Here is an 18,173-nt window from a genome sequence, read left to right on the forward strand (position 1 = left end):
CAGCTTATCAGAATTACCGGCCCGAGTCCGACCCGAGCCCGTCTTTTTTCCCCCTTCTGCTAAAACAGTTTATACTACTGTTTCGGCTATTAAAATAGTTCAGTTTTGTGTGTAATGGCAAAATTATTATATTTCGTTTCGTTTTTTTAAGTTAATTTAGAAAACGTTTGGAGCATTTTTGTTCGTTAAATAGCCTATAAGTTTTTGTTTTTTTAAAGTAACGACCAAGCGGCCAGCTGCATGAGCTGATCATAGCCTATGTTTGATCAATTTAGCCTTCTCATATCATCAAGACTGGCCTAAAATAAAATCTATAGATATACTAAAACAGTTCAAGCATAACAATGTTTAAATGTTAAACCTGCGCTATCTGTAGCCACAGGACATCAGTAGTCTCTCACACTATGCTGGTGTGATCTTGGTCCACTCTTCTTCCACAGTTTGGTGACTGTAGTGGGTTTCTTAGTCATAACTTTGTCACCAAGGATTTTCCAGAGATTTTCAATCGAGTTTAGATCAGGACTTTTGGCTGGCCATTTTATTATTTCAATGTTTTCAGCTTCAAGGAACTGCTTTACCCATTTTGCAGAGGCCCAACTCCCGCTGCAGAAAACATTTCCCAAACTATGACACTTCCTCCTCCACCTTTCACTGGCTTATTTGGGTTCAGTCTTTCCCCAGTTTGACGACAAACATAATGTTTTCCATCGGACCCAAATAAATGCTTTCATCCCTGAAGTGAACTTTAGACTAGTTCTCCTCTGTCCACACAATGCTCCTCAGCAAAGGTTAGTCTAGCATTTTGATTGTTTATGCTGATGAGAGGTTTGATCACTGCAGAGTTGGCTTTCAGTCCAAATTCTCTTAAACTTTGAGACACTGTATGCCAAGACTAAATTTACCCTGTTCAGTGCTGAACTGGCAAGCAATTCTAGCTGCAGTGTTGAACCGATTGCCCACTGAGATTCTCTGCATTATCCTGTCCTCTCGTGCATTTGTCTTTCGTGGACGACCAGCTTTTTTTGGGGGACTTGAATGAGTTTTTGAAAGAGTGACATTGTAAAGATGTCTAGAAATCACAGATTTGGAATGACCAACTTCTCTCGCTATGGCTGCTATTGGCCTTTATGGACAACCTGCTGTTGGAGGGTTTCAGTCACTTTAGAACAGCTCACCATCTTTCAAAATAAGTGAAAACTGCACACTTTTACTCCTGTTAGGAGAACTTTGTAAGAATTACAGAACCTCAGACACTTTGAACTTCTGAGATGGACAACACACACACGGTGCATTAACATACAGACATCTGTCTCCACATCCCACTGAGAGAAAATGCGGGAAAATGCCTCTCTCATATATGCATCAGTTCCTTTTCATCCCCTTCCTTCCCCTCACCCATCCTTCCCTTCACTCAACTCACTCAGAATGGTTGATAGTAGAATATAATGTTCTACGTGAATGCAAGTGATATTTACAGTCATGTTTGGCATCATTTGAATTGTCTCAGGGCGTCTGGTACAATGGTCTCATTCTTACAAGAAGTAAACTAAAAGGTAATACAGATCGTAAGAGTTCAGAGATATTTCGCATACTGTAGAGGGTGGGTCAGTTCCCAGTGCCTTTCATGCAAACTACCTTCTGTCCCTAAAGGTGTTAACTCGACTTGATCAAAGCAAATTACAATTGTTAGTTCCGGTCTCCACCTCGGGGGGTATTGGTCTTGGTCTGAAGTACTTAAGGAAATGTTGCAAAAGGATCGGGGCGTTTTCTGTAGCCAGAAGCCCGTAGTGTGTGTCTCAATACTCGCACTATGTATTTCTATAAAGTCAGGTATGCATCCTTTACTCTGTAATCCTTAGATTTATCTTTGAGAATTCGATGTTTTGTATTGATATGATTTGATCTCTTTGAATTGCTGTGTAATTGACATAATAGATACAGTATTTACCTGACTGATAATAAATTGTTACATTTGACCTTATTCTGTTTTACTCTGTAATTATTGACTCCTTTGAGTAGATTACGTTGCATCCTTGTTAGAGACATGAGCAACCGAATGAACGAGTAAATATGAAGTCAAGAGTTAACTAGAATAATCAAATATCAGAAGAATACTAATTAGAAATAGACAAGCAAGCAATTTGTATTTCAAGCTAAATACGAGGTCATAATAAAATGGAGTCAGATTAGAGTTTAACTTAAATTGAAGAACTTTGCACATTGAAAAGACCGAACACGCAGGAAACCTTCATCCACCATTGAACACCTTCTTTGGGCCAAATGTGTGGACCTTACAACTTCAAATAGGACTAAGCAGTGACCTCGGAATTTAGAAAATTGTAATTTGTTCTCTAAATTTGATCTCCACAGTATAATAAACTCTCCTATTGGACATTTTATTTTGACAAAATATTAAAGTCCGCATGAAATCAAAATGGACTTTATTTACTTTACTAGCACACATCGCTAGTCTTGATGTGAACAATTAATCCGTGCAAGTTAATCCGCTGAAATAAATTGTTTGGTAATCTTTAATCTTCTTTTCAAAACAGTTTGAAGACGTCTGGGCATCGAGGTTATGAGTTTCTTGAGTTTTGGTATTGGAATTTGGTCCCATTCTTGCCTGATGTAGGTTTCCAGCTGTTGAAGAGTTTGTGGTCGTCTTTGATGTATTTTTAGTTTAATGATACGCCAAATGTTCTCTGATCTGGACTGCAGACAGGCCAATTCAGCACTTGGACTCTTCTAGTACGAAGCCATGCTATTGTAATAGTTGCAGTATGTGGTTTTGCATTGTCCTGCTGAAACACACAAGGCCTTCCTTGAAATAGACATCATCTGGAGGGGAGCATATGTTGCTCTAAAACCTTTATATACATTCATAGCATTCATAGTGCCTTCCAAAACATGTAAGCTGCCCATACCGTATGCATTTATGCACCCCCATACCATCAGAGATGCTGGCTTTTGAACTGAACGCTGATAACATGCTGTAAGGTCTCCCTCCTCTTTAGCCCGGAGGACACGGCGTCTGTGATTTCCAACAAGAATGTCAAATTTGGACTCGTCTGACCATAGAACACTTTTCCACTTTGAAAAAGTCCATTTTAAATGAGCCTTGGCCCACAGGACACGACGACGCTTCTGGACCATGTTCACATATGGCTTCTTTTTTGCACGATAGAGCTTTAGTTGGCATCTGCAGATGGCAGAGCGGATTGTGTTTACCGACAGTGGTTTCTGGAAGTATTCCTGGGCCCATTTAGAAATGTCAATGACAGAATCATGCCGATGAGTGATGCAGTGTCGTCTGAGGGCGCTGTAGATGATGAGATTTGCAAAGCCTTTAAAAACAACATTCCTCAACGTCAAATTACAAAGTATTCCACAATCTTTTCACGCACTCTTTCACCGATTGGAGAGCCTCTGCTTCTGAGAGACTCATCTTTACTTCTGAGATACTCTGCCTCTCTAAGACATCCCTTTTATAGCTAATCATGTTACAGACCTGATGTCAATTAACTTTATTAGTTGCTAGATGTTCTCCCAGGTGAATCTTTTCAAAATTTCTTGCCTTTTCAGCCCTTTGTTGCCCCCGTGCCAACTTTGTTGAGACCTGTAGCAGGCATCAAATTTGAAATGATCTCATTTAGTGGAGAAAAGTGTAAAATGTATATGTTTAAACATTTATGTTCTCTATGCTCTATTGTGAATAAAATATTGGCTCATGTGATTTTGAAAGTCTTTTAGTTTTCATTTTATTCAAATTTCAAAAACGTCCCAACATTTCTGGAATTCGGGTTGTATTAAAAAAAGTGAAAATATGTACTGATGCTCAAGAAGTCAATGCATTAACAGATGGGGGGTGTAAACTTTTCCCTCTTTAATATTTTAATTTAAAAGTAAATCCACATTGTTCTTAAGGGGGGTTTCTTCACCCATCATACCATATAAATTTATGTTCATTGTGCACATCATATTCTCAGATGCTACATTTGTAACAATATGTTGCAGTCATTTTCTAGTTTATAAAACAATTTTACAATTACATGTAAAATACACTACGAATTACTATTTGAATGATGAGCAGGATTTACACAATGTACAGTACTTATAAAATAGCTGTAGTAATGAATTTTCAATTTCATGCAAATTAATGTTAAATGTATATTAAATATATTATGTATTAACTATAATCAAATCTCCGGATCTGAACAGTTAGAAATTATGAAAATATTCAGGTATATTAACAAGCAATAAAGAAAAATTATCATTTGTTCTACTCTTCTTCCTAATTAACTACTTGTTGGCACTCTGTGGAGAAGGTTCAGATGTATTGGATTCTGAATCCCATTCAGTGGCTCAGCTCATTAGGAGGCATTCCACACATTCCAGTCCCACTGCTGTCTGCGCACTCAGCACCTCACATTAGTCACACTGATCACACTGTGAAAATACAATTACATCCATCAGATAGCATGAATATTTATATACGTGTTACATAAAAGCTGGTCTACATGAGAAATCTGAGGCACATTATACAATGCAAAATTTACTGTTCATATTATTATAAAAGAACTACATGGCACTTTCAATAAATATGGTTCAAAAGAAGACATGAAGCACAAAATAAATAAATACATTAAAAACATGTAAATAACAACAAACTCAAGCTTAAAACTTACTTTTTTAGGATAGTTTTTATGTGATTTATGTGATTACTTTGTGTTTTATTATATTGGCCTTGTATTGTTTTATTTGTTTTTTACTGCCTGTACTCTTGTATGAAGTAAAAAATATATTTTTTACTTCATATTTGTACGTAATGCACTTTGAGATACTACTTTTAAAGGCGCTGTATAAAATAAAGTTTATTATATTATTATTATTATTATTATAACAAATCAATAAATGCTGTAAAATGGTTGCATGCAAAATGTGGGACACAGCTAAATATGAATATCAGTTTAATAGATTGTTTCAATTTTGACATTGTGGTATGATTTTAATTGCTGGAAACAGTGGAAAAGGTCAAGGCCAAAAACAATTTTATTTGTTATTGTGTGAAAATTAATTTAATAATTGTTAGCATTGTCAGTGGGTATAAAAACCAAACATAGGAAAATATTAACAATTACACAAAATGAGTGAAATAATATTTAGCTGTATTTATGTATTTAGGATAAAATGTTATCTATAAAAAATTTGCCTTAGCCATAAAAATATTATGTTCACTGTAATACATTGTTATTAGATAAATTATGCTACTAGCAAGAGCATGAAAAGTTTAAGAGAGTAGAACACTGAATGCTTACAGCTGAATTGCCAATTATTCCAATGCTCAATTATTATTTTTTTTCTGTAATATGACTGCCAAGCTTTCATGCATCAACACTGAGTAATATTTCCATATGATATTATCACTCAGTGTGATGAAAGGTTTGAAAACTTGCCTTGCACATCTTTGATGTAGCGCTAGTGCATAGAAATGTGTCAGCACAAGGTTAATATTTCATATTGCATATTAATATTGCTCATGGTATACTGTACCAGAGCTATGTGGTGACAAGTTCAACACACACGTGGCATTTAGTAGATAAATCAGTCACAGTACCACCTGACTGAAACTCAAAGCATGAACATGCGATACATACCTTCAGATTAGAGGCACACTCAACACTGCAAAAATGTTTACGTTTAAAATAAAAGCTTTTAAAACATATTTCATGTTTAGCTATTTTTATAGACAAAAACAATACTGATTAAAAATCTTTAAGTTCAAGTGGTCTCTTTACTGAAAAAATAAATAAATAAAAAATAAAACCTGAGGTCTAAAAAGAGCAGGTAGAGGCTGTTACAAGCTCCAGAAATGGTTGATAGATATTCAGGCAATGTGTTTAGTTACAGATCATCTTTTACAAGCATTTTTGTAACACTCTTAAGAGGACAGAAAAAAACACAACATGGAAGCTTTACATATCATATATCTTACTGACCTATGGTCTAAATACATTAACAAGATATTACATAATACAGAAAGTCCCATTATTATCTCATTGGAATAATTCCCATATATGCACTGTAAAAAATTGCTGTTAAAAAATGGCCATATTCTGACAGTAACATTCAGTTTTTTCATTACAACAGTAAAATCCCGTAAAAAACCCAATGAATTCTGGGTAATATTTGTTGTTTTCGAGAAAGTATCCTTCCTTAGTCCTGTGAAGTAACAGCGCTCAGAGTCGACACTCAGAGACTGTACACCCTCATTCACTATTCCCTACATGAGTTTACAAATATAGTCCACCTGACAGGGAGAATGAAAACTAATGAGTGAATTCAGCCAATGATGAACAGCTGCTGTGAGCAAGAGCAAGAAATGAAACCACAACTGACAAACAGCCACAGTCTTAGATGAAATCAACTGAAATAAAACAGCAGAGGATGATTAAACAACTCCACAAACAGCATCACCAGCTTCATGCATCACAGTCTGACTTTATTTCTTCTGTCATATATCTACAAAATGTATTTGAGAATTAATAGACATTTAGATGCTTTATTGAAAATGTTTCGTTTGACCTCACCATTATGGCGATCAGCATTGCTTTAGTTGGGTTCTTGACCCTTGACTTTTTAGTGTTTGTAAAACACATTAGTCACAGCAGCAAAAACCAAAATAAGCTTATGTTTTTTGGATTAAAATCGTCATGAAGCAATCTGCTTCTCTGCTCTAATTCAGTCTTTAACTTCAGTGCTACAGCATCTTTTAGACACATACAGACATCAAGAATCAGCATATGAATCTCAACAATGGTGAGTCAAAAGCTTCATGCTGCAATGCATGCTGGGTACCAGCACAGTACAAAACTCACCCATGACTCCCAGCATGCATTGCAGCATGAATAAATTATGCCACTTAATTGTCCACTTATTTTATAATTATTTCAATTTGCTTTTATAATTGCTTTTGTTTTGTGTTGAGTTTTAGTAGCGTGTTTTGTGATGTTCAGAGTTGATCTGTTTATTTATTTTAGTCACAATTGTTGAGATTCATACGCTGATTCTTGATGTGTGTGTTTCACAGCAATTTAGAGTTTTTTGTTTTAAATTGTCAGCAATTGTTTTCAACAATCTTACATAAACTAGAGCAAAAGCATGAGCAGGCTGTTATTACATCACTTTGGTAATAGAACAGACACTGGAGAAAACAAATCACATATTAGTGAATATGGTGTTTAAGGGTGGTTATGTCATTAGCACAACACAACTAACAAAATTACAAATTTTGCTTTGGTTCGTTTTCTATAATAAATATGCTTTAAAACACATGTTTACAACAGCCAAAGAAAAGCTAATGTTAAAAAGTCTAGGTTCAAGGGCACAACTAAAGCTAACACTGATCTCCATCATGGTAGTTAAAAAAAAAACCCGTACATTTCCGTCTGACAGAAATAGCATCAGTCTAGTTAGTAATGTGTGAAGTAATGATTTAGGAGTTGTTTAATCAGATCTTAAGAGATTTAATGTCTTCTTTATTTTAGTTGATTTCATCTAAGCTATGGCTGAATTCAGTTGTAGCTCTTGTGTTTCTCTTTCATTCAGTGATTTTGCTTGATCATGCACAATCATCACTTAATTAATCACAGAATTATCTCATTAACTTCAGCACTGATTCAGTGTTACTCTAGCACTCTGTAGTGTGCACACATTAAGTTCCTTTAAAACTGAGGATTTTGTTGCGGGTTTAAAGGGTTAAATATGTAAGATGAAAAAAAAACAGCATGAAATGTAATTTAACAGCAATAAACTGTAATTAATTTACGGCAACAAACTGTAGAAAAACAGTTACTTGCTGGCAACCGTGCTGCCAGCAGATTACCGTTAATTCAAGGAAAAACAGCAATTTACTGTAAAATGTAATAGTCAGGTTAAACAAAAGAAGAAAAAAAGTTATTTTTACTGAATTATTAGTGAAGGTCCACAGAAAACAGTTATGCAAAGTCATGAACTGATAAGAATAGTAAATATTAATCTGAACTGTATTAATGTGCTTTTGCACAAGAGAGATCTGTTAATGTAGTTTTGTGGGTCACCATTGTGCTGGAGAGTAGAGCCTGTGCTTCAGTCAATGATGAGCCTCAAACACTATTCTGCTGCTTTATTTAAACACAGTATCTGTGCAGTTGCTTAAGCGGCGAAGATCTTTTCATTAACTTCTCCAGCATATGCATGTGTCATAGCTGATAATGAACTGAAATGATTTGAGTTAAAGACATGTTTATTTAAAGTGTTTGTAGTTTTATAATAAGAAATATTTCTTCTCAGTGGACTCAAAGATATAAGGTCACATTACTAACGCAATATGAATACTAATATTTTAAACTCGAACTGCATGAAGCTATTGGAGCAGAGTTAATTTCCATGGTAGTATAACAGTAACATGCTGTAAAACAGAAGAGCTGTAAATTAATGGTAGAAGGCTGTAAATTAACAGTACATTACTGGCGACTCTGCTGCCAGTACATTACTGTTATTTAACGGCACAATTTTTGACTTCTTGAAACTAGTGCCTTCTGAAGTTTCAATTAATAAATGAACAAAGACGTTGCATGTTAGACTCCATTGGCAATATTTTTTTCATCGTTGGTGCCAATTCTGCAAACAAATATTAGATATTATGGAGGGAAATATCTTTCTAACACCAGTGTACCCTTCTGCTTGTTAAAAGATGCTGTATGTAGCCTTCCACAGCGCTTAAGAAAGCCTTGAAAATGACACTCAATTAGACATGATACAATGTTACCAATATTAATTTTAATAGATAAATTCTTCACATCTTTACTGCATCATTTCATAGTTTTATAGACCCTGGAGGTTTGGAAAACTAGTAAAATAGCAGCTGTCATGCAAGACAACCACCCATGTGACTCATTACTGTAAGTGATTCATGGGCAGCTCAATTAAAAATAGTCACAGGGTGCGACAATTCTACCTGCTCTCGTAACAGAAGTAATGCAAGTGATGAAACCGAAGAAGAAAATAGCCTCATAAATGAAGACATCTCCCTTAAAATACGAGACAGTCAAAGCTGATTATGATGTTATATGTCTCCATAACACTTCATAAACATTTCCTGTCATCTTTGTGTGTGATGTGGAGTGGTGTTCTGTGTCTTGGGCTTTGTGGTCAGCTGTAAGTCATCCTTGGATAGACAGGGGGCTCTATGGCGGCACACCAGGTTTAATTTCCATTCCTTTAAATGTTCCCAAAGGCATCTGACTTCTGAAAAAAAATCCTTTTTTTTCACCCTCAGCCCCCTTCAAAATGACATCACAGTGACGTGGGAAACCTCAGAGGTGGGAGGAGTCTGCTGAACAACAGGAGTGTGATCTCAAACTGTCGCCACCACATATATAAGTGATGCTTGGCTTGGATGCCTTCATTTTGGCACAAGGAATTTTCAAGGAAAGTCATGGGAATCCTACAGGATGATAAGCTGGTAAGGGCTTATATGTCTATTTCTAAATGTCTATTTAAAAAAGCAGTTAGTTTTTAGTGATTGCCATTATGCATTTTAAATAGTTTAATTTGATGCTTTTCTCTCAAGATTTAAGTTTATTTTGTGCATCTTGGATTTTTAGGCCCTGGGCTCTTGTTACCTTTAAAAACAGATAATAGCAGGCCTACTTATTATATTATTTGAAATATTTAAGAACAAGATCCTCTTCAAACTACTTCAATTGCTAAATAAATGTGAAATATCTTCTTTTTTTATGATCATTCAATGAATTTGTTCTTTTGTTTACCACAAAAGAAAGTCAGTCATACAGGTTTGGAATGACATGAAGATGGATATAATTTTTAGGTTAACTATCCCTTTGAGTGGTTATTTCTTTGGTCTACAAAATATATGTGTTCTAATTTTATGTTATTTTAGGTTACAGACATCACAAGTGGAAACAAAGAGCAGGATTACACTGTGGCACAGCATTCTTCTGAAGAATGCAAAAGCTCTGTTGAACATCATCTGAAAGCCTATAACCTTCAGTGTGACAGTGAAGTCATTTTAAATGGTTTTAATGTAAGATATAGGTTTCTTAAGCATTCATTTGTATACTTCATGAAGCATGCGTTATTAGAAGTGCATTTTCTTTAGCATATTTGAATACTTTTGCAGACTGGCAACAGCACTAATGACCTCCAGAAGATTATAGAAAGTCAGAAGATAAAAACAAGTACACTAGTCTACAAAACACAGTCTAAACAAGAGATAGTGGTAAGCATACTTCAAAGCAATCATTATTAATGAGATTTTAACCCCTCAAGTAATCATCTCATTGTCTCACAGAATGATTTTGTTGACGAGGATGACTTTCTGAAGGCAGCGCTGGATAACAAATTGCCAATGATCAAAAGTTACCTCGCCAGAGGTGCAGACCCAAACGCCTGTGATAATGTAAGTGTTTACCCAACATATTGAATAAAAGGTACCTGACAGCACTTAAATCTGAAGGATGGAGATTAAACAAAACAAATAAGTTCAGAAATTAAGTTATGCGTAATAAAATGGAATGACAGGGGAAAAGTATTGAACTACTGAAATTTAATACTTTGTACAAAAGCCTTTTTTTGGTAAGGACAGCAAATTCCACAGAGTCTTCAAATCTTGAAGGTTCTGTGGGCTTCTTCTGTGAACTCTGATCTTTAGTTCTTATTTTCTATTGGAATCAAGTCAGGTGATTGGCTGGGCCATTCTAGCAGCTTTATTTTCTTTCTCTGAAACCAACTGAGAGTTTCCTTGGCTGTGTTTGGGATCATTGTCTTGCTGAAATGTCCACCCATGTTTCATCTTCATCATCCTGGTACTGTAGGTGTTGGGACTGAACCAGCTAATATTACTTTCCACTGATAAGGTGCGGGATTGCTTTCTAATTACTAATAGATTTCTGCTGCAGTCTTGGCTTTCCATGCCTTTTTGCACCTCCCTTTCTTCATGTGTTCAATACATTTTTACTTTTTCCCCGTGTCATTCCATTTTATTATTAACTTAATTTCTGAACTTATTTTAGTTTTCTTTGTATTCATGGATTACTTGGGTTGTTATCGACGTCTGGTGAAAATTTCAAGTCAACAGCACCTTTAGAAATATATTGTCTAAAACAAATGGTGACATGTTCAATACTTATTTTACCCACTGTGCGTATATATGAAGAGTTTATTTGCAATAACAGATAACTCTGTTTTTGAACATTTTTGAAAATCATGTTTTTTATGTTATGTTTTTATTGTGTGAGTTAGCGGTTTTTGTTAAGTTATTTTTTTTAACCCAGTTTGATTTAGATTAATTGGAATGCACAATGAAAAAACATGATTTCTGAGAATTAAAATATAATTATTTTGTTAATAATAATAATAATAATAGTGTTATATATTATTATTTTACTAGTTCAACCGAACAGCTTTGCACAGAGCTTGCTCACAAGGAAATGTGGAGATTGTGCAAACCCTGCTGGAGGCCGGTGCTTCAATTGAAAATAAGGACAAGGTATTGAATAATATTTACATAATACTTAAGTAAATTTGTGCATAGTTTTTCTATGAATACAAATACACATTAATACTTGAGTGTGCAAGATCAAGACAAAGAAAATATTTTAAACCTAAGCTTCAATTTCTAGTATAGAAATACTTTTATACCATTTTCCAGAAAAGTTTAAATTTAATGACTAAAAATGCAACTGGTGTAACCATCAAGCAAAACGTAGTAACATTTACCTTAATCCTTGAACACATGAGAATGTATACATTTTTAATTCACATTATTTTTCATAAAGTTTAAAAATACATTTAAAGGCAAAAGTATTTCAACAAATATTATGAATTAATTCATCAATATAAATTTTGAACCTTACTGATCTTGACATTTCATGGAAGTATCACATGTTGGTTGCACCACGATTTTTTGTTTATATTTTAACTGATTATAAGGAGGATCACACTAAACTTGCTTAGTTTTTATGGAAGTGGTAACATTGTATGAGTCAATTTTACTTATAATGCATCTATTCTTTGAAGATCGATTCTGTACATCTATTCTATTCTTCTAATTTGCATAATATGAATGGATCATCTTATTCTTTTGGATGTGTTTAATTAGCTTCAAGCAACTGAAGTTCACTGGGCTTGTCGTGGAGGCAGTTTGCCTGTGCTGGAAGCACTACTTAACCATGGAGCAAAACTGGATGCCAGAGACAAGGTAAAAGCAGTAATTTGACAGCAAATCTGTTTTAATAATATAGCTGGTGTGGTCTGACATACTGTCTCTATCGGTCAAACTTGACGTCTTCAGCTTCGCAGCACCCCCCTTCATGTAGCAGTCAGGACAGGACACCATGAATGTGCTGAACATCTCATACACTGTGGCACAGACGTCAATGCAAAAGACATAGTAAGAAATTTGGCAACACAGTCATTAAATAAAGTAAAGAACACTTTAATGGTCACTTTAAATGTCTTTCTGCATCAGGAGGGTGACACACCACTGCATGATGCAGTCAGACTGAATCATGTCAAGCTCATCCAACAACTTCTGTTGCATGGAGGTGACTTAAAACTCAAGAATTGTGTAAGTATTCTTAAATGTAATGCTTAGCCTATATACTTTTATCTTGTTGCTTGTGCAGGGGCACTGTAAGGGGGGGGTTAGGACGATTCTAAGGGCCTGACGATGGAGAAACATGATTTCTACCGAGGGGGACTTCCCTGGAACGCAATTCACCGACAGAACACGAAAGCGGGGGCCCGAGTGAATATGCTGTCCAGGGGGCCCAGAAACCGTAGCAGCGCCCCTGTGCTCATGTATTAGGATGCTATCAGATACTAATAAATGGTGATTTCCTACATAGTTAAATTAATTCTCAATAAATTTCACTAGGATGCTTATTTAAGCTGTGCACAGTGCCATCTTCTGGTTCTTATGTAAGCTTATTTACTTTTGCTAGTGCAGAAACAGCCCTCTAAAATAATTTTTAGTAGCCAAGATGTTTTTGTAAAGGCTTAGGATCAATATTGCTTTATCTTCTCCAGGAGGGAAAGTCACCAATGGACAGTGTTTGCGAGTGGCAGAATGGAGCTAAAACCATCGTTGACAACTTTAAGGATGGAAAAAAGTAGATGCAATACTTGACCACCATAGGTGCGCTTTGGGCATAATATACTCAAAAACCTGCATTTTTAGATTGCCTGCATATTAGAATCTGATATCTAAGGAGGGTATATTATTGAGCCCTGCATGACATTATGCCTTTTTCAAAAGGAAAAGTTATGTGAAAGTTTTGCAAGAGTTTTGGAAATTGAAGCACAGTACTTTTTATTGAACCACAGATAAGGCAGAAAGGAATGAGAAACTTAATGGAACATAGAGCTTCCTCTTCACATGGAAATGCATTGCCTGAAATAGCTCTACTGCTAAGATTAGATTCAGTCTGAGCATGATTGATTGACATTTTTGGTATTCTAAATCACGTTTTATGACAGAATGCACGTAATGTGAAATGAGCATTTTTGTACTAGTTTAATTTATCTGTAAATTTTGTTTGCAATTCTTTTAAAGCTCAGCTAAATAAATGTCATTTTTTAAATATCTGTATCATCTTTCAATTTAAAGTGGATTGCAAGATTGAGGAAAAAGGATTCAAGGAATATTAATTTTCAATTAAAAAAAATTAATACACATGAATTCTGAAATACTGGCTATGTTAATTAGTTTTGGCCTTTTTAGATACTGGAGGTTCTTCTTCTTGCTTCTGGGGAGTTTTAGGTTTCTTCATGGTGTAAACAACACCAGATGCAGTGGCTCTCGTCTCTGTTATAAAGAATAATGAAAATGACTGACGAACATTCACATAACACTTTACAACTAATATCAAAGAGTATACGGTATAAATGCATACTCAGCAAGTCCACTAGCTATCTAACAAAAAACAAGCCCACGTGGCATAGAATTAGGCCTGTACTGGAGAAATAGTTGAGCGATTTTCCAGTCACTTACCTCCATGAAGCAAGACAGATCGACAGTTAGTAGAAACAGCAGCTTTGGCATCTCCCTCAGACAGGCTAAACACAAGACCTCTGAAATCTCAATGAAGGAACATATCAACACAGATACACTGCCTTTTAGAAGTACCATGACATATTCACACAATTTATTCATACACAAATTAAAAAAAGGATACAAATTGGCAATGTCATATGGGCCCCTCAACTCAAGAGGCTAAGGAAAAGAACAAAAGACAACAGTGTCATACTGACTATACAACCCAGTAACATTGAAATTATATAAATTTACAAAAGACTTTTTACCCTTTCTGCTCCACTGGACACTATGATATTCTGTGAGGAAAAAAAAAAATATTCAGAACTAGCTTAACACATTTTAAAAGTGTTTGTCTGTAAAAAGGGACAACATACTTTTCCTTTACAGACTTCCATGAGGCTGATGGCATTGGCAATGGTGTATCTCCTCATAGTGGCGTCTCTGATGGCTGCCGCATAACAGGTCTCAAAGAAAACCCCCCTGTCAATAGCCTGAAGTGACCAACAAAATAACAGTGTTGATACAATTTAAAGGGATAGTTCACCCCTAAATTGCTATTATTTTTAACCATCAAGTTGTTTCAAACCTGTATTAAAAGGTGACATTTTAAACATAAAAAAGTGAATGTCTGGTGCTGTCAAGTTTTGGAAAGAATGCAAAACACCATGATATATTATCATTAAAGTAGTCCATGCAGCTCAACATTTTGCAAGGACATTAATTTTAATTTCGGTGTGGAATATTCAGGATCTCATATTCACAACTTGGTAATAACATAAGTAAAATTGCAGAGGTCTATAAATGCTGCAGTGACACTTAAAAATCACCTGGTATGCTGTTAGGCATGAATATAAAATACTATAACTCACCCCATTAACTGGAGCCCTTTTAATATGAAAGGGCTGTTTTTCAGCCACTGCAATGCAGATAATGTCCACATCAAAAGTCATGCAGGCTGCCTGACATAGACAAAGGAAAATATACAGAAACTTTAAAAATCACAACTGTTGGTTTTCATCAGAAATGTAAAAGAAAATAAATTATACTAAATGGAAAAAATAAGCTAATTCAGAAATGCAATTTTCCTTACATGAAAGAGTTTTTCTGTCTTGGGGTGCACCGCCACAAGATCGAAGCTTTTGTATTCATTAGTTGGTCTCTGAAGAAAATATACAAATTTCACTATATACAGTCTCACAGAAGTGAGTACACCACTCACATTTTTGTAAATATTTTGTTATATCTTTTCATGTGACAACACTGAAGAAATGACACTTTGCTACAATGTAAAGTAATGAGTGTACAGCTTGTATAACAGTGTAAATTTGCTGTCCCCTCAAAATAATTCAACACACAGCCATTAATGTCTAAACCGCTGGCCACAAAAGTGAGTATACCCCTAAGTGACAATGTCCAAATTGGGCCAAAAGAGTCAATATTTTGTGTGGCCACCATTATTTTCCAGCACTGCCTTCACGCTCTTGGGCATGGAGCTCACCAGAGCTTCACAGGTTGCCACTGGAGTCCTCTTCCACTCCTCCATGATGACATCACGGAGCTGGTGGATGTTCGAGACCTTGCGCTGCTCCACCTTCCGTTTGAGGATGCCCCACAGATGCTCAATAGGGTTTAGGTCTGGAGACATGCTTGGCCAGTCCATCACCTTTACCCTCAGCTTCTTTAGCAAGGCAGTGGTCGTCTTGGAGGTGTGTTTTCATGTTGGAATACTGCCCTGCGGCCCAGTCTCTTCTTCAGTATGGCACAGTACATGTTGGCATTCATGGTTCCCTCAATGAACTGTAGCTCCCTAGTGCCGGCAGCACTCATGCAGCCCCAGGACCATGACACTCCCACCACCATGCTTTACTATAGGCAAGACACACTTGTCTTTGTACTCCTCACCTGGTTGCCGCCACACACTCTTGACACCATCTGAACCAAATAAGTTTATCTTGTTCTCATCATACCACAGGACATGGTTCCAGTAATCCATGTCCTTAGTCTGCTTGTCTTCAGCAAACTGTTTATGGGCTTTCTTGTGCATCATCTTTAGAAGAGGCTTCCTTCTGGGACGACAGCAATGCAGACCAATTTGATGCAGTGTGCGGCGTATGGTCTGAGCACTGACAGGCGGACCCCCCACCCCTTCAACCTCTGCAGCAATGCTGGCAGCACTCATACGTCTATTTCCCAAACACACCCTCTGGATATGACGCCAAGCACGTGCACTCAACTTCTTTGGTCGACCATGGCAAGGCCTGTTCTGAGTGGGACCTGTCCTGTTAAACCGCTGTATGGTCTTAGCCACCGTGCTGCAGCTCAGTTTCAGGGTCTTGGCAATCTTCTTACAGCCTACGCCATCTTTATGTAGAGCAACAATTCTTTTTTTCAGATCCTCAGAGAGTTCTTTGCCATGAGGTGCCATGTTGAACTTCCAGTGACCAGTATGAGATGGTGAGAGCGATAACACCAAATTTAACACGCCTGCTCCCCATTCACACCTGAGACCTTGTAACACTAACGAGTCACATGACACCAGGGAGAGAAAATGGCTAATTGAGCCCAATTTGGACATTTTCACTTAGGGGTATACTCACTTTTGTGGCCAGCGGTTTAGACATTAATGGCTGTTTGTTGAGTTATTTTGAGGGGACAGCAAATTTACACTGTTATACAAGCTGTACACTCACTACTTTACATTGTAGCAAAGTGTAATTTCTTCAGTGTTGCCACATGAAAAGATATAATAAAATATTTACAAAAATGTGAGGGGTGTACTCACTTCTGAGAGATACTGTAAATAAAACGTTAGCAAATTTCTTAGAATTTCTTCATTATAAATTTGCAACTTACAAAATGAGATGCATCAGAGGCTATGATGGTCAATCGATTCAGTACTTTGATGGGAGAAAATTTGCCCTATACAAAAAAGCACACAATGTTAATTAACAGTATCCATCATGGTTAAGTATGCGCTAGAAACATGCTAAAGTAATTTACCTGTACTATTGGAAATTTATCAAATATGTCTGAGACACTCTGTGGCTTAGGAATTTCCTGCAATACAAGACAAGACAAGATGAGCATCATCAAATGAACTTTTAAAGTGTAGAGGTTAGTCTAACTACTTTATATCATACCTGTTTCTTCTGTTGTGGTTCAACCACATAGTTTATTGCGACTGTTGAGTAGCCAACTGAAATATAAAACAGTTAAAGTTTATAACTGAATCAATTGTTTCTCAATAGTACATCAGATCTATGCATTTGTTTACCCTGTTTCTAGTTTATCAAAATTGGGCCAAGCTGGTCATGAGCTAGCAGATCTGGTATGACCAACTGGTAGTTGTTTTGTTGCTAGTGCAAGATAATTTCCCAGCTCACACAAACTAACACCCAGCTAATTACAATCTTAGAGCAGTTAGAAGACCCCAGCCAAAACAGAACTACTGGATTTCCAATAATGTTAACTTGTTTGACAAGGTATGAGTTAAGCTTTCACAATCAAAATGCATTATTAATGAACATCTTATTAATAATTACTAAAGTAGATAGTTAACCTACCGAGGTAAACCATAATTTTAGCAAAAATAATTACTATTTCTGCTACTTACGGTGAGCAGATGTCTCTATGATGCTTTTGAGTCTGTTTTTATCATTACTGCTGATGATGTTTAGATCCATAAACGCAGACATTTTTCCGCTGTTTTTACAAACGCAAATCTATATAGAGTTTACTTCTTATCACATAAATCTAAACCATTTCAACGGATGTACTGAGACCCACATGCACAAACACATTCAGGCTAAAGCGTGAACCAGAAGCATGGACCACGTGGGTTAATTGGGCTTTATGGGTCATGTAGTTTGCGTTGGTCAACTAGAACTACAGTACAGTTTACTTCCGCTTTGGGGGTGAAACTACGTCGTAGCGAACTCTCCGATTGGTCCGATTTGAATAGAGAGGACCGCGACCACAGGAAAGAAGCACGTTATTGATGTAAACGGGATACTGTTATATATACATATATATATCTATATATATATATATATATAACAATAAAGCGAAAAGTAAG

General features: G+C 36.2%; 2 protein-coding genes across 3 annotated transcripts; one reads left to right on the forward strand and one right to left on the reverse strand.

The window, feature by feature from the left end:
• Positions 1 to 9,475: 9,475 nt before the first annotated feature.
• On the forward strand, positions 9,476 to 13,176 carry ankrd1b (ankyrin repeat domain 1b (cardiac muscle); the record flags this gene model as incomplete). The annotated part of the gene is made up of 8 exons (XM_079398521.1): positions 9,476 to 9,502; positions 9,941 to 10,084; positions 10,352 to 10,459; positions 11,450 to 11,548; positions 12,161 to 12,259; positions 12,353 to 12,451; positions 12,530 to 12,628; positions 13,090 to 13,176. 8 exons carry the CDS (start codon positions 9,476 to 9,478, stop codon positions 13,174 to 13,176), a joined length of 762 nt encoding a protein of 253 aa, XP_079254647.1.
• rpp30 (ribonuclease P/MRP 30 subunit) lies at positions 12,271 to 17,930 on the reverse strand. Of its 2 annotated transcripts, none has more exons than XM_079397378.1 (11): positions 17,712 to 17,930; positions 17,239 to 17,294; positions 17,099 to 17,155; positions 16,952 to 17,017; positions 15,189 to 15,257; positions 14,968 to 15,057; positions 14,473 to 14,589; positions 14,365 to 14,394; positions 14,238 to 14,275; positions 14,054 to 14,133; positions 12,271 to 13,867 (listed from the first exon to the last, which is right to left on the reverse strand). In XM_079397378.1, the coding sequence occupies exons 1-11, from the start codon at positions 17,791 to 17,793 to the stop codon at positions 13,761 to 13,763; spliced, it is 792 nt and encodes a 263-aa protein (XP_079253504.1). In that variant the 5' UTR covers positions 17,794 to 17,930; the 3' UTR covers positions 12,271 to 13,760. The 2 variants fall into 2 exon arrangements, with proteins under 2 accessions (XP_079253504.1, XP_079253505.1); XM_079397379.1 differs by having other exon boundaries at positions 17,662 to 17,925.
• Between the last annotated feature and the right edge of the window lie 243 nt (positions 17,931 to 18,173).

Source organism: Barbus barbus (genome assembly GCF_936440315.1).
Source record: "Barbus barbus genome assembly, chromosome: 38".
In the NCBI taxonomy this organism is placed as follows: Eukaryota; Metazoa; Chordata; class Actinopteri; order Cypriniformes; family Cyprinidae; genus Barbus; species Barbus barbus.